A 15,347-nucleotide genomic window follows, 5' to 3' on the forward strand; every position below is an offset into this window, starting at 1 on the left:
AAGTGAAATGGGATTTTTTTAGGGGTCTGAAATTTTTAGGGGTATTTTCAGGGATTTTTTGACTCTTTAATATTTTTAAATTGATGATAATTTTAATATTTCTTTCTTGACCTAGCGACTTATAACGACATATATTACGTTATTCTACATCCACTCTGAGACAACTGAAAGCAATTTTCGTCAAATAAAAAAAAATTGTTAAATTTATTCATTGTCAACATGTATGATTTCAAAAATCTGAATCTTCAGATAAAGACGTAATATTTTGTCTGTATTAAATATAGACTTTTGAAACATATTACAGCATATTATTTCTAAATTATTATGAATTTATATTTTTTAGGGGGACAACTCAATAATTAAGGCGATTTTAGGGGTTTTTGACACAAACTTTAGGGATAAATATTTTGAAGAGTTGGTAACACTGCGTCCATACCTAGTCAATAGAGGTGAGTCGTACTCGCTAAAACGCGTACTGAGTATTACGAGTACGAGTACGCCGAGAGACGCGCTCCAAAGACTAGCTCCACGAGTATTTAGAAGTACGAGCCATTAGGACCTATTGAATAGATACGTACTCCTAAATACTCAATGGCCAGCGATTTTACATCATATTATCTGATACTAAGCGTACATTAATTTCCAACGTGTCGTACACAGTCATTTGGACAAGTGGTATGTACACAAGGTACAAAAAATTTGAATCCTGAGTTCGATCCCGGGTAACAGAAAATCATTTTTGTCTTTTTATTTTGTTTTTTTCAATTGGTTTCTTCAACTATTTTTGGTTTTTGTAATCCACAAAAAAAAAAAAAAAAATTGCAAACAAAAATATTTCAGTCATTAATTTCAAAATTTCAATTTAATTTTATTATTTAGTTATTTCTTTTAATATTACCTCATGATACTGTCGGGTTACATTAACTTGTTACTTTAGCGGATAAATAATCATACTAAAACAAATAAACATTATGTTTTTAAAATAAGGAATAAAATCAGGGACTCCAAATATTGGAGTATTAAGAGTATTAAGTGTATACTGCGTTGAAAAATCGGTCTTATGTTTGATAAAGTAAAGACAATTTTTCATCGGCAATGGGACGTCACTCACACATTCTTAAACGAACGCGTCCGGGAACGCGTCTCGCGATGTTTTGTCTGTTGGAGTATGAAGTGTTTATTGCGTTGAAAAACCGGTCTTATGTCTAGACAACAAAGTCTATTTTCTTTCGGCAATGATAGAAGTCTCTCACTCACACATTACTAATCGAACGCGTCTCTGAACACGTCCCGCATTGGTTGGACCGTTAGAGTATTTGCGAGTATTGGACTCGCACTCTGTTGACGTCTTGCGCTCCTCGGTACTCGGTACTTCTAAATACGCTTAATACGTGTTTATGTCCCTGCTCCGTACTCGTACGCCATACGTCTTCCAACAAACCTAGTGTTAAGACCTGCTCCAGTATATACGCCTCACCTCTACTAGTCAATTGTCAAAATCAAATTGTCAAGAAGAAGAACGGACCAACTTTTGTAAACTTTATTTAAAATAAAATAATGTTTACTTTATTTTAAACCAAAAAAAATATTTTATCAACGATGGCAAAGCAAGTTAAAGAAACATTCCTGTATTTTGCTTATGGCAGCAATCTACTGAAAAAGCGTATACGAATAAATAACCCTACTGCTGAGTTTGTTGGAATCGGCAGACTCGATGTAAGAATAATAACTTAATCTAATTATGACCTTATTCCATAGCGTCGTCAGCCTTGTAAAGACTCTTCTCACAGAAGAGAACTTTGAATATGGACATCGTTGATTAATAATAATAAATTAACATCATTTATTATTACAACCAAACATTAAAGCGATATAATAACAAGTGTTAGTGATACCTTATGACCGGACGCTTCTTTTACCGTACTAGCCGACGCCCCGCAGTCTCACCTGCGTAGTTTCCATTTCCGTGAGAATATGGGAATAAAATACAACATTTAACACTCACAAATAACATGGTTTTTTTTTGGTAAAAGAATTTTCAAAATTGGTTTAGTAGATCCAGAGATGACCCTATAAAACACCACAAATTTTACCTCTTTAATATCTAGCGGACGCCCGCGACTTCGTACGCGTGAAATTCTGTTTTTCACAAATCCTGAAGGAACCATGTATTTTTTTAGGATAAAAAGTTGCCTATATGTTGCATTGCTCTATAACCTCCTCTATCTTCCAATAAAAATCCTATTAAAATTAGTTCCCAAGTAACCTGGACAAACAAAATAAACAAATAGACAGACAGTCCAAAGTATGTAGCAAAGGCAAAACTGTACACCATTCATTCACCTTCAGTATACAGCAGACCCATCATTTAATATGTAATAGTAAGTATAATATTTTACTTGAACTTTATTATATTATCTATGTGCAGGGCCATCAGCTGGATTTCATTAAATATTCTGACCACTGGAGAGGAGCTTCAGCTACTATCATACCAACAGAGAATTTACAGATTTATGTATGGGGTGCAGTATGGAAGCTACACAATAAAGATATGCCTGCTTTAGACAAGTAATTGTTGTTTCTTTGTTATATCTTTTTAATAGTCAAGTTCTAGTGAGTTGAGTTTAGATAAATCCCTATTTCTATACTTGAACCATGACAGTTAAACAAATTCAGTTTTCCTATCATAATATGGAATGAAAAAGATCAGATGGCATTGGAGTCCCAAGGTGCTTGAAGTGACTCTTCAGTATTCTTCCTTATTTCCAGAGAGTACAGTCAAATACATATAAAATGTATTGTAATCTTAACTTTCAGACAAGAAGGTGTGGACACCAACTGGTATTTTGCTAAAACTGTTGAGGTATCTACTGAAGATGGAGATAAAATTGAATGTCGTACATATCAACAGACAATAAATCCTCCCCTAAGAAATGCTGATGAAGAATTGCCAATGGATAGGAGACCCTCAAGCACTTATTTAGATTGTATAGTAAATGGTGCTGTGGAATGTAACTTACCAAAAGAATACATAATACAATTGAAGAAAATTCCCCACAATGGGCAGAAAGCATCACCTAGAATGATTGAAAAGCTAAATATGTAAATATCTTAAAAAATTAATAGGTGTAGTACCTACCACAGATTAATCAATTATAGGCAAAACTCAAAAATGAATAAATTCTCGAATCAGTATAACACAGAGCTTCGCATCAGTGACTTTCAATATTGTTCAAGAAAAATGGCGTCTTATGTTTTGAAATATTTTAAAAACTGTTAACAAAACATAAAGAAATGAGATGGAGTATTTTTTAATTGGTTTTTATTGATTATTATATAAATTTACGTAATTGTTATTAGTGTTAAATTTTGAAACACAAATTATGACAGAAGTATGTATAAGTATACGGATGCGTGACATTTGTTTTTTTCATAGGTTTCACCAGCTTCACCACGCTGCTTGAAAAGACTCATTCTGTATGATCTTTATTCTGTGGGTACTACATATTTGTTAGATAAAATTCCATGTATGTATAATGTATATTATAATTGTATATATGTTTTTATTCAAATATTATTTTTGTGAAGTATTAAAATTAATGTAAATATTGTTAATATATTAAAGATTATAATCATTCTTATTTTTATTTTTTAGTTCAAATTCTTTGTTGGACCAGAAAACAAGTTTAAAAATAAATAGTGCTGGCTGGTTAGATGATTGATTTTGGACACCTATGTCTTTCTTCTTCAGTCAAATTATCTTAATTTTTTATTTCATAAATATTTTTATATACTTTATTATATAAAATTCATGCGAAATTTATTATATAAAGATTTGAATAGAATAAAAGTACATAGTGTTAGCCTAAAATGCTGCAGCATCAAATATACAAGCCTGACACATTTTTATATTTTGCATATGGCAGCAATATGTTCTCCTTTAGGATTCATATGAATAATCCAAGTGCAGAGTTTGTTTGCACAGCACGAGCAGATGCAAGTATATTTTTTTGAATACTTATACTTTTACTTATATTTTTTTATTACAAAGCTGAAGTTTGTTTGTTTACTTGAACGCGCTAATCTCAGGAAATACTTGTCTGATTTGTAAAACTCTTTCTGTGTTAGATAGTCAATTTATCGAGGAAGGCTATATATTATCCCCGTATACCTACGGAAACGGGAATCACGCGGCGTAGTTTCTAGTAACCATTTTAACTGAAGCCGACTTTTTTGTGTTAATTTAATATTTTTGCAGAATTATAGATTAGATTTCATTAAGTATTCAAAGTTTTGGGGAGGCCCTACTGCAACTCTGGTGCCCACTGCCAATGCCCACGTTTGGGGAGTGATATGGCGGTTGGGTGTCCAACATTTGGAACATCTTGATGAGTAAGAAATCCATCCATTGATGGCATTTTATATATGCTGCCTAACATTGCTATTTGTAATTCGTTTACCCAAGTGACCCAATTATGGAGGTATGTGACTTGTGTATGTGGGTGGGTATGTTTCCATATTTTATTAATTTTGTTCTTTTACTACTACTAAGTTATAATATATTGTTGGAAGCATGATTGTTCACGGTTATGTGACGGCACATTAATGGATTTTTTAATACACATTCATTAATGTTCATAGCGTAGTTTTGATTGTATGACACATCAAATCCATAAATGGCTACCTACGAGTAAAGTAGGTAGGTAGTTCCGTATTGGGCCAGCGTGGTGGACTATTGGCCTAACCCCTCTCATTCTGACAGGAGACTCGAGCTCAGCAGTGAGCCGAATATGGGTTGCCGATGAATTTTTTTTAATGTGTAGGTATATTTTCAGACAAGAAGGGGTAGAAAGGAAAATTTACTATTCAAAACATATCGAAGTCTTAACATCCTACATGGGCAGTTTTAAATGTCGCATATACATACACAAAGTGAATCCGTTGCCGAGAGGCGACTAGAGGTGAGGCGTATATACTGGAGCAGGTCTTAACACTAGGTTTGTTGGAAGACGTATGGCGTACGAGTACGGAGCAGGGACATAAACACGTATTAAGCGTATTTAGAAGTACCGAGTACCGAGGAGCGCAAGACGTCAACAGAGTGCGAGTCCAATACTCGCAAATACTCTAACGGTCCAACCAATGCGGGACGTGTTCAGAGACGCGTTCGATTAGTAATGTGTGAGTGAGAGACTTCTATCATTGCCGAAAGAAAATAGACTTTGTTGTCTAGACATAAGACCGGTTTTTCAACGCAATAAACACTTCATACTCCAACAGACAAAACATCGCGAGACGCGTTCCCGGACGCGTTCGTTTAAGAATGTGTGAGTGACGTCCCATTGCCGATGAAAAATTGTCTTTACTTTATCAAACATAAGACCGATTTTTCAACGCAGTATACACTTAATACTCTTAATACTCCAATATTTGGAGTCCCTGATTTTATTCCTTATTTTAAAAACATAATGTTTATTTGTTTTAGTATGATTATTTATCCGCTAAAGTAACAAGTTAATGTAACCCGACAGTATCATGAGGTAATATTAAAAGAAATAACTAAATAATAAAATTAAATTGAAATTTTGAAATTAATGACTGAAATATTTTTGTTTGCAATTTTTTTTTTTTTTTTTGTGGATTACAAAAACCAAAAATAGTTGAAGAAACCAATTGAAAAAAACAAAATAAAAAGACAAAAATGATTTTCTGTTACCCGGGATCGAACTCAGGATTCAAATTTTTTGTACCTTGTGTACATACCACTTGTCCAAATGACTGTGTACGACACGTTGGAAATTAATGTACGCTTAGTATCAGATAATATGATGTAAAATCGCTGGCCATTGAGTATTTAGGAGTACGTATCTATTCAATAGGTCCTAATGGCTCGTACTTCTAAATACTCGTGGAGCTAGTCTTTGGAGCGCGTCTCTCGGCGTACTCGTACTCGTAATACTCAGTACGCGTTTTAGCGAGTACGACTCACCTCTAGAGGCGACAACGACGAAATACCGGCCGAAAGGTGGCCTTCGTGGACGTACAAGGAAATAATAATCCTCGGTGCTATGGAGCATGAGCTACCAGAGTATTACATTCTCAACTTAGAGAAGTTGCAACACAATGGAGATAAGGGATGTTTTAAAATGTACGCCCTTTTGTTGAAATTCGTTAAAGAAAAACCTTGTATTTGCGATGTCCCGAAGAAAAAGGACAAGCCCCAGATATGGATTTCCGACAAACTTCAGAAAAAATCTTAAGATTATAAAGGGGATGCAATAAGAAAACATTTCAATTAAAAAACAAATTTTATTTTAAGAACGTTATAGACCTTGTTTTTATTAACTTGGTATAAAATATATTTAAACAAGGGTTATTTTTAGGATACATCGATATTCAAAACTATTTTTTTTTTGCTAATTCTTGTAACTTTTTTTTAATAATATAAATATTAAAATTATTATTAATAGGTACTCGGTTTTCATTAAATTAAATATAAAATTATACACTGGTGCTACTCCGGTTGTACACAAAACGCTGACCTACACTAAATTGACAAACTTAAAGTAGTGCTGTCTCTACATTATAATACATTCCGATATACGAAAGCACTACTTTTGAGTGTGGAAATTGAGTTAACTAATCTAAAACTTGAAGAACAGGGGCGTAGCTACCACCGTATCAATGATACGGGGCCCTCGGGCTACTTTAGGGGCCCCTTAGGTCTGAAAGCAAAAACTATAAAATTTAAACCACAATCTCACTTAATTTGTTGCCTCCCGGAGAAAAAAAAACAAAAGATTTTTGGGATTTGGCTCGTCTAATGGGCTCCCGAACTAACTTTGATACAGGGCCCCTCCAAAGTAAGCTACGCCACTGTTGAAGAGATCTGTGTACAGCCGAACTGGGACCACTATCTTAATAGTTTGGTGAGTTTGTATCTAAACTGAGCATATAGATAGCACAACGCCACCCCGACACTATACACAACACGCACACTCACACGAGGAACACATCGATTGGAAATTATTTTATCAGTCCACAATTAACGAATAACATAATCACTAAAATGAGGTAAAGTGCCTTAGTCAGGTGGAGAAAATAATAAATAACAAATACTGATAATAATAAGAGCTTGTCCGGATTAGCACAAGCATTTGGGACAGATAGTCTGTGTTCTGTATTTAGCACTGGGATCTGATTATATGACATTGAAATCGTAACTACAATTTGTGTGCTGTATTGTATAATCCAACATGGACAATATTTGTTTCATAATATAACATTTGACTTATCCTTACCTCTCCATAAAAGAAAAACCTACGTTAGGAGTAGGGTAGGAGTACGATAAAAATGCAATATTGGGGATTGAACCTAGGAACTCAATAAAATCTAGATCCAAACCGTCAGGCTTAAAATCTAGACTCGTAAAGCCAATACAATTAAACCATAGTTACAATTGAAATGTCACAGAACAACAGTGCCGATTTTTGTATAATTGGAATAACTTTTCTCAGAGACAATGAATAAATATTTTTTTTACCATTATTACAATTTATTATTTATGTACAACCGGCCCTATAAGTTACAAATGTTATGTATTTTATAAAAATGTATAAAAATACCTAACAAAAAGAAACATATATATTCAACTGATTAAACGAAATTCGAATTTGAATCAAAATTATTACCAGTAAGTACCTGCGGTACAATTACTTATATTTTATCTCACATTATAGAAATGTTATTTTAATATCAATATCAAATCTAATCTTCATAATTACTTAACAATTAGATTTGGAATTACCTATTTACGATAACAAGGACTGTATTGTATTTATTGCATTTATTATATACAGTAGTTTTTTCATTTATTTGTCGCAGTAACTAATAAAGTCGGTCGTACGGTAAGGAACTAAGCAATATATTTAAATTTTACAATCAAATCAAATTCATCATACCATCTTGTGTTGTCATATTATTGCAATTGAATGGAATGGAATTGAATTCAATTAAAGTTATCCAACATAATTTATATTTGTTAAAACCAAATGTTTTACGCCCTACCTACTTCATATCTGTTAACGAGTAAAACCTACTGTTTCTCTATGACAAGTACTCGCTATTTGTATTGTGTGACGTCACTATTATTATATTAAGTAATAACACAGGGGCGTAGCTACCGCCGTATCAGCCGTATCAATGATATGGGGCCCCCAGACTACAGGGGGTCTTAACATGTGCAAGCAAAAATGAGTATAATTTATTCAGAATTTCACTGAATCTGGTGCTTTCCGAAAAATAATCTTCTTTTGGAGTTTCACTCCAGAAATTGTGAAGTAAAAAAAGCAATCTCTTTTTATCCCGTGTTAAGCAAAAGTTGGAAACATTCTACATAATTAAAAGTACAAAGTATAAAGTACAAGTACAAGTATAGGTACAAAGTATAGGTTAAAAAGTCACTGTCATATTTATTGTATGAAATTACTTTTCATTTAGGGCCCCTACATCTAACTTTGAAACAGGGCCCCTTTAAGGCACGCTACGCCACTGTAATAACATGTTAATTTTCAAACGAATGGATGGTGATCAAGCAGATGGATCAAATTATCTTTACAGGAAAACTATTATAGAATCTTACTTAGAATCTTCTACAGAAATAAAAGGAATGTAACTATAATGTTAATATTTTAGTCCTGTACGTCCTGTATACTACACATAATAATATTAAAAATTGCAATTTTATTGACACAATTTTAGACAATTGTATTGATTGCAAACTAGGATACTATCGAATTTCAAAGTTCAGTAGGGACTGCAAAAATTCAACAGCCTACTGGCGGCAAATTTGCAAATCCGCCACTGGTACAAACTGTTACTGATAGTGTCATTCTATTAATTACATTAATGACGTCACAAAATGCAATTACGAGTGCGATATCGAACGTCACAGCGAACACCCATGATATGCATAACGAATAGACCAAAGCCCGCAAGGAACGCCGTGCGAGGCGACGTTGTGCGACACCTAGCACAGCCACTCCACGCCAACGCGCCCTCATCTCACTCTAGCTGCCCTTAACATTAATGGCGTCTCCACGCCGGGGTATCTTTTTTTTTTTTTTTTATTCTTTACAAGTTAGCCCTTGACTACAATCTCTTACAAATGGTAAGTGATGATGCAGTCTAAGATGGAAGCGGGCTAACTTGTTAGGAGGATGAAAATCCACACCCCTTTCGGTTTCTACACGGCATTGTACCGGAACGCTAAATCGCTTGGCGGTACGTCTTTGCTGCATAGGTACATCTTAAATGTTCTGTATACGGAGCGGTGGAGTGTCTGTGACAATGTTACAATCGAGTTGCTATCATAACGACACTCCAGCCAAGTTAGCTTCCATGTGAAGCCGGGAGTACAATGTAACAGTTCGATGAGCCAATGGAACGGATACGAGCAATTACTGGTTCAAGAAAGACACAACTATAAGGTAATTTCCATAAGTTAACTTAGAACATATAATGTAGATAGATTTGTTTAACACCTCCGTAAAATCCATTGTATTAGAGTTCCTGATAAAAGTTAAGTACTTAAAAATAGTTTTTGCATATTATAAGAGCAACACTTATTGAAATATCGGACATTGCTCAGCAGGGTAATATTATGTTTCTAACATGGACATTTTAACAAAATACAGTGAATATAACATTATTGCTCTGAAATAACCATATTAGATGATGGCAAAAACGAAAAATCATTGCGACTTGATACAGTAATTTCTGTTTTTGTTATACACGAATTTTTATCAACATATATGCTCTCATAAATAAATTGTATACGTTACATTGAACTACTCCCGGCCTTTAGGCGCCGTCTCCACGAGCGAGTTTGTCGCCACGTTCCACCCGCTTACGTTGTACTGCCATATATTTTGTTTAGTCTTCAAAAGCAAAAAAACGTTCTTGGAATATGAGACAATTTAAAGCCTGGGACAATTTAATTTTCACTTTCAGTCAAACCATTATTGAACTATCGAGGCTTAATATTATTATAGAAGTATTTTTTTTAATGCAAGGTTTTATATTGAAATCAGTATTGATCTCTGACTTCGTGCAATTTTGGTAAATCTACAGGGACTGGTTAACGGAGTTGTATTCGTCAAAGTCAGTTGAATCTTTATTTGGGAGTATTTAATTTAATAACGCAGCGACGGGCCCGCTCGTGGAAACGGCGCTTTAGATTACAGATTTAAAAGTATGTTTCGATATAATATGTAGCGACCTGTAATGTTTACATTCGTAAGCTTAAGGCACTATGCAATATCTTAAACGTCGAGTTTCTCGTTTATTTTTTTTTAAATTAATTTATCCTTACAAAAAACTGGTTAAGTCACTGGAAGTGATAGTTAAGACTAAATGCAACGCGCCTTGAGCCCACTATATACAATGGAATTTATATTTTATTAATTTATTTCATTAATTTTAAGTCGTTAACAATCCATTAACAATGCGATCGTAATCAATAAGGTTATATACAATATTTTTTTAATTAAGTTTAAGTTTCGTGGATCAAATCCAAATATCAGCGCGATTTATAATATGATGTATAATTATATTATTATAACATACGTGTACCACCTAATAGCAAATTCATCTAAAAATTGTCCACACCACAAGCCCATTCTCGATGTTGTTATTTTTAACTATTTTAGCTGTCCTTAATTAAATAAAAACCTATTCAGAAATATAAAACTACAACTTTGGAGGTCTCACGTCGCAATAGCTTCAGCAAATACGTAGATTTTTTAAATAGATTTTTTTTAAATAAATTTAACTGAAAGTTATGTTTGCCATATTCCCTTGACTAAGAAATCGGAAAGTTGTTCAAAAAATGGTTATTATAATTTAAATTTAGCTTTTTGGAAATATTTACAAAATAATTCTTCGTCAAGGAAAAATGTTGTTTCCAAATCCGCAAATGAAATTGTGTGCGCTTGTCAGATCGATTTGTGCAAAAACGTAGGGACTCCTTGTTGTATTGATATAGGTGAATTATTTTAACCTAGCGGAAACATATTCACATATTGAACTTATTTATATACACACAAATATACAAATAGTGTCTATAAATAAGCGGAAGAATACTCATAGAAACTGCACAAACACAGTGAAAGTAAAGTCAGGGTAAAATGTTTCACCTATATCTCACAGTGCATTCAAACACAGAATTCACACCAATCAAATCATTAGATAAATGTAACACGTCTATCATCTATCGAGCATCTGATTGGTGGAAAATGTGATGAGCGTTCGAATACGCAGCGACTCTAAACGCGGGTTGCCCGATATAGCTAATGTAACGATTCACCTCACAAATTAAAAATAAAACCGAACGTTCGTGTGTGTTGTGTCATGTTCCTCTTTCAATCAACAATCCTGCATTCCAATGAAGGCTGGATTTATGAAGGCACTCGTTTATACCCTTAAACCACATTATCGTAAAGTCATTAACATCGTCGACTGGCGCCGATGTCCAGGATTGTTGTATAATGGAGTCTAACTTTGGTTGGACATATACAAATGGCTATTACAAACTGTAACATATAGTGCGTCTAGCGTATATTTTACATAATAAAGAATTGTATTATTTAAAATCTTTAACTATTTTAAATTTTTTTTTATTAAAAATTTCGAATATAACTCTTTATTCTAATGAATTACTGTAAAAGCATCAATACATGCTTCCCGTTGCTCGACGCGTATAGACCGCGGCGCTAATGTCCTCGCTGCGACAACTGCACGCAACACAAGGCGAGTATCAAAGTTATATTACGTCAAAGTAAAATTGATCTAACGATTCTCATCATAAAGTCGTATTTTCAATACAACAGATATGTACAATACAATGGTAACTAAATTTTGTAATGTTATAAAGCGAGCGTGCAGCAGGTCTAAGATACGACCACGACATATCTCAGACGAGAAAAAGACAAATATATTGAAAGACGAAAAATATTGTTACGGAGGACCGTATTATTAGAGATATAAGGTCCACAATGGCTCTATAATGTTTATACCAAAGGTATACTTGTTTACCCCCTGTTTTGTAGAGGGATACGAGAATTTCCGAGTCAATAGGGGCATTTGACTTATGGATCAAACCGAAGTAACATCAAAGTGATACCACCAAGTGATCACTACAGTGGACTCTGATACGATTTGTGGACAACAAATTGTCTATACTTGAAAATTAGTATAAGGTACTTGAAATAAAGTCTCAGACGAGTCATTAGGTGCCTCCTAAATCCATGAACCCCAGTGTTACGAATTCCTCGAGTATGGGTGATATAAACATTAATTATTTTTATTTTTTAAAAAAGGAGGTATGTGTTGCAACGGTGTATAAATAAGAGGGTACTTGATAACTTGAGTTCAGTTCTTTGTTAGGTAGCGCGAACGCCGTCACGCTGCTAGTTGCGTTAGTGATTTTGTGCAATAAAGTTTTGTGTTGTAATTAATCTAATTATTGATCATAAATTATTTACTGTGGGAGTGAAGTTTGTTTTGCGACGCTATTGGTCGACGGTTGTCTTATCTCTTCTCGAGATATGTCGTGGGCGAATTTTAGGCATAAAGGTGTCACAGCGCGGGCACAAGTCACTGGTGAGCTTTAACGGGATAACAAATGATTTAGTCAACTAAATCGATCGTAGCTCTACGAACAACGAGTCCAGTTGTCAGTTTAGTAAAGGTCTAGCGAACCGACTAGATTTTTCTACGGAGTATACGAGTAGGTAATTCACACTACGCTATAATCGTAAAATTATCATATATAACGACTATGTAACAACAATGGCAGATTATCTATTGCATTGTAATTGATACGGAACACATCGATTTCAGTTACGTCTTATGTACACGAATGGTCGCCTTCGATTTAATTGCACAACGCGTACAAAATAATAACGTATCTAAATACAGTATAACAAAATCTTAATTTAGCGTTTTGATTGGTAAGTCTTCGGTGGCTAAATCCGATCCATGAAAATTATTTCCTCATTACATATGGTCTAAAATCCGACATTATAAATATATACCCTCATTTGTTATTATTTTCTATCTCAAATAAATAACAGATGAGAGTATATATTCCATATGCCGGATCTCGCACTAACAATAGAAACGACAAACAAAACGACACGCCGATCGACCTATGAGTATTATCAGCGGGCGGCCGCGAGCGACGCGACGCGCTTTCAAAAAAAGCGCTCACAACAACAAAACCTTAAGCTAACTACGAGTCTCGCGGTCAAATATAAACGAACTAAAGTAATTTGTACACCACCACGCTACGTCACGTACTATACACACTTTACAGCTTACACGGTAAACTTAACGATAATAGGCTGCGTCACAAATGACATCGATACAACTATATTAGTGAGGTAAACTATATAGGATTCGGTCCGGCCCGCGCGGCGCTCGACGCGATATAGTCTAAGATCCGAATTAGAAACTACCTTCACCCATCTGTTTACTGCATGAAAAGTATTTTATATCTAATTAAACATGTCAATAAATATATTGCCAATGATTATGATGATGTCCGAAATCTAGGACAATTTTTTTGCATACTACCCTATAACACCGTGTTCGTAATGAAATTTTAACTTTAATCCAATTGATAGGTCAGTGTTAGTTACTAATACAGATTTACCTGTTATACCTGCGTACTTTTTTTATTTTTTAGGAATTTGTCTATTAACCTAACCAGTGAAAAGTAAAAAAGACAAAATATTCTGAACTGAATTTTATAGGTAACCCTTTAGCAATATATTTATTAATATATTTAATTTCATATAAAAATAATTTCATCCAATAAACAGATGGGTGAAGGTCGTCTCATATCGGGATCCTGTACTAATAAATGCAGAGGCCGCCGGGTCGGGCGGCGCGCGGTGTAGCTACGCTCACTAGGATTCGAAGAGCCGGGCGGCGCCGCGGCCTGAGGTAGATATCGGTGCGGGGGCGGGGGGCCGGCTAGCAGGCGGGCTCGCGCAGCACGCCGTTGGGCCCGGCGCGCTTGAGCGGGATGGCGCGCGGCTCGGGCGGCGCCAGCGGCTCGGCGGCGGCGTCGTCGTCGGCGCGCGAGCGCAGCGACGGCAGCTCGCGCACCCACGACGCCAGGCGGCCCGACACGCCGAACAGGTTGGAGCCCGAGCCCGTCGCCACGGCGCCCACGTTCACCTCCGCCGACTCACTCTCCTCCTCCACTGCGAACGATCGACCAATCAATTAGTTTTGCATCTCATATTTTATAACAAGTAATACTTTCAAGTAGTATTATTTTTGGAGTTTACTCCTTAAGAATCGATTTTTTATATAGTATTAAAAAAACGTGGACAGTAAAGTGAACGAATGAGTTTTTGTGCGCAACCTATTCTGCGTACCTTACACCGTCCGCTGCCGCTAACAGAGTGCGCATGCGTGCCGGAGCGCCCTAGCGCCTACACGCATGTGCACACTATTGGCGGGCGCGCACGCTGCGGTCTGCTGCCCCTCGGTTGCGCACCTTTCACTTATCAGGCGTAGTATTGAGACGTACATAGTGTATGCTGCGAGGCAACATACACCTATTTACTCAGTCGATCCGAAAGAGTAAACTCCATTCGTGCGTCGGAGCTGACACACGCTTTTTGTCAGTTGTTTTATATTTCGCAAAGTTCCTTCATCCTATATTGGTTTACAAATTATAAGACACACATGATATGATGTACCATACCAGATAATTACTTTTTAATAAAAAAAAAATTACGATACCCACATGGCTTTCGCCTCAAAAATATTTATATTTTCACTTCTACACAAATGAAGTTATTACTGATGCATAAAATAAATCTAATTTTGCAACTAAAAAATAAAAACTCATATCATAACGATAAAATAAAAGTCCTATAAACATTAAGGCCAAAATTAAATTTAAAAAGCGATAAAAATGCACGTCTACAACGAATACTTTATTCGTATTGCAAAGACAATATTGACTGCTAAATGTAAATTATTTTAACCTGACGCGCAATTTACACTTTGTCTGTGTAATGTCTATAAATAAGCGCAACATGTAAGGTATACTTAAATGTTTGATATTGACTGCAACAGCATATCATTTATAAACACTTCACAAGCACAGTTGCGCTATTCTGTAACGGTGCTTTTATAACCTACCTCTCTCTGTTTAACACGATACTGTAGACAGAGATACAAACACAAATTCGAAACTCACACCGTAGAGTTATGAACACATCGTTACAGAATAAGAGTAAATATGTGTAATAATGTATATTTCCATT

The 15,347-nt window shown here is 35.2% G+C and overlaps 3 protein-coding genes across 3 annotated transcripts in view; 2 read left to right on the forward strand and 1 right to left on the reverse strand.

Annotated features, from left to right (window-relative positions):
• The first annotated feature begins 1,474 nt into the window (after nucleotides 1-1,474).
• LOC112052097 (gamma-glutamylcyclotransferase) lies at nucleotides 1,475-3,641 on the forward strand. The gene is made up of 3 exons (XM_024091029.2): nucleotides 1,475-1,716; nucleotides 2,429-2,568; nucleotides 2,818-3,641. Exons 1-3 carry the CDS (start codon nucleotides 1,600-1,602, stop codon nucleotides 3,104-3,106), a joined length of 546 nt encoding a protein of 181 aa, XP_023946797.1. The 5' UTR covers nucleotides 1,475-1,599; the 3' UTR covers nucleotides 3,107-3,641.
• Nucleotides 3,642-3,765: 124 nt separating this feature from the next.
• LOC112052098 (gamma-glutamylcyclotransferase-like) lies at nucleotides 3,766-6,281 on the forward strand. Its single transcript, XM_052884312.1, has 4 exons — nucleotides 3,766-3,996; nucleotides 4,259-4,392; nucleotides 4,836-4,951; nucleotides 5,998-6,281. The coding sequence occupies exons 1-4, from the start codon at nucleotides 3,871-3,873 to the stop codon at nucleotides 6,258-6,260; spliced, it is 639 nt and encodes a 212-aa protein (XP_052740272.1). The 5' UTR covers nucleotides 3,766-3,870; the 3' UTR covers nucleotides 6,261-6,281.
• Nucleotides 6,282-6,295: 14 nt separating this feature from the next.
• LOC112052096 (insulin receptor) overlaps nucleotides 6,296-15,347 on the reverse strand; it is a 108,292-nt gene continuing 99,240 nt past the window's right edge. The window contains exon 26 of the mRNA XM_052884298.1: nucleotides 6,296-14,270. Coding sequence (XP_052740258.1) covers nucleotides 14,038-14,270 — 233 coding nt within the window. The 3' untranslated portion in view covers nucleotides 6,296-14,037. The remainder of the gene's footprint in view (nucleotides 14,271-15,347) is intronic.

The sequence above is a fragment of the Bicyclus anynana genome, chromosome 1 (genome assembly GCF_947172395.1).
Source record: "Bicyclus anynana chromosome 1, ilBicAnyn1.1, whole genome shotgun sequence".
In the NCBI taxonomy this organism is placed as follows: Eukaryota; Metazoa; Arthropoda; class Insecta; order Lepidoptera; family Nymphalidae; genus Bicyclus; species Bicyclus anynana.

Coding starts and splice junctions, on each gene's coding strand:
- LOC112052097 (XM_024091029.2), top strand. CDS start 1,600: ATGGCAAAGCAAGTTAAAGAAACATTCCTGTATTTTGCTTATGGCAGC. Junction 1,717..2,428: donor TTGGAATCGGCAGACTCGAT/GTAAGAATAATA, acceptor ATCTATGTGCAG/GGCCATCAGCTGGATTTCAT. Junction 2,569..2,817: donor GATATGCCTGCTTTAGACAA/GTAATTGTTGTT, acceptor CTTAACTTTCAG/ACAAGAAGGTGTGGACACCA.
- LOC112052098 (XM_052884312.1), top strand. CDS start 3,871: ATGCTGCAGCATCAAATATACAAGCCTGACACATTTTTATATTTTGCA. Junction 3,997..4,258: donor TTTGCACAGCACGAGCAGAT/GCAAGTATATTT, acceptor ATATTTTTGCAG/AATTATAGATTAGATTTCAT. Junction 4,393..4,835: donor CATTTGGAACATCTTGATGA/GTAAGAAATCCA, acceptor GTATATTTTCAG/ACAAGAAGGGGTAGAAAGGA.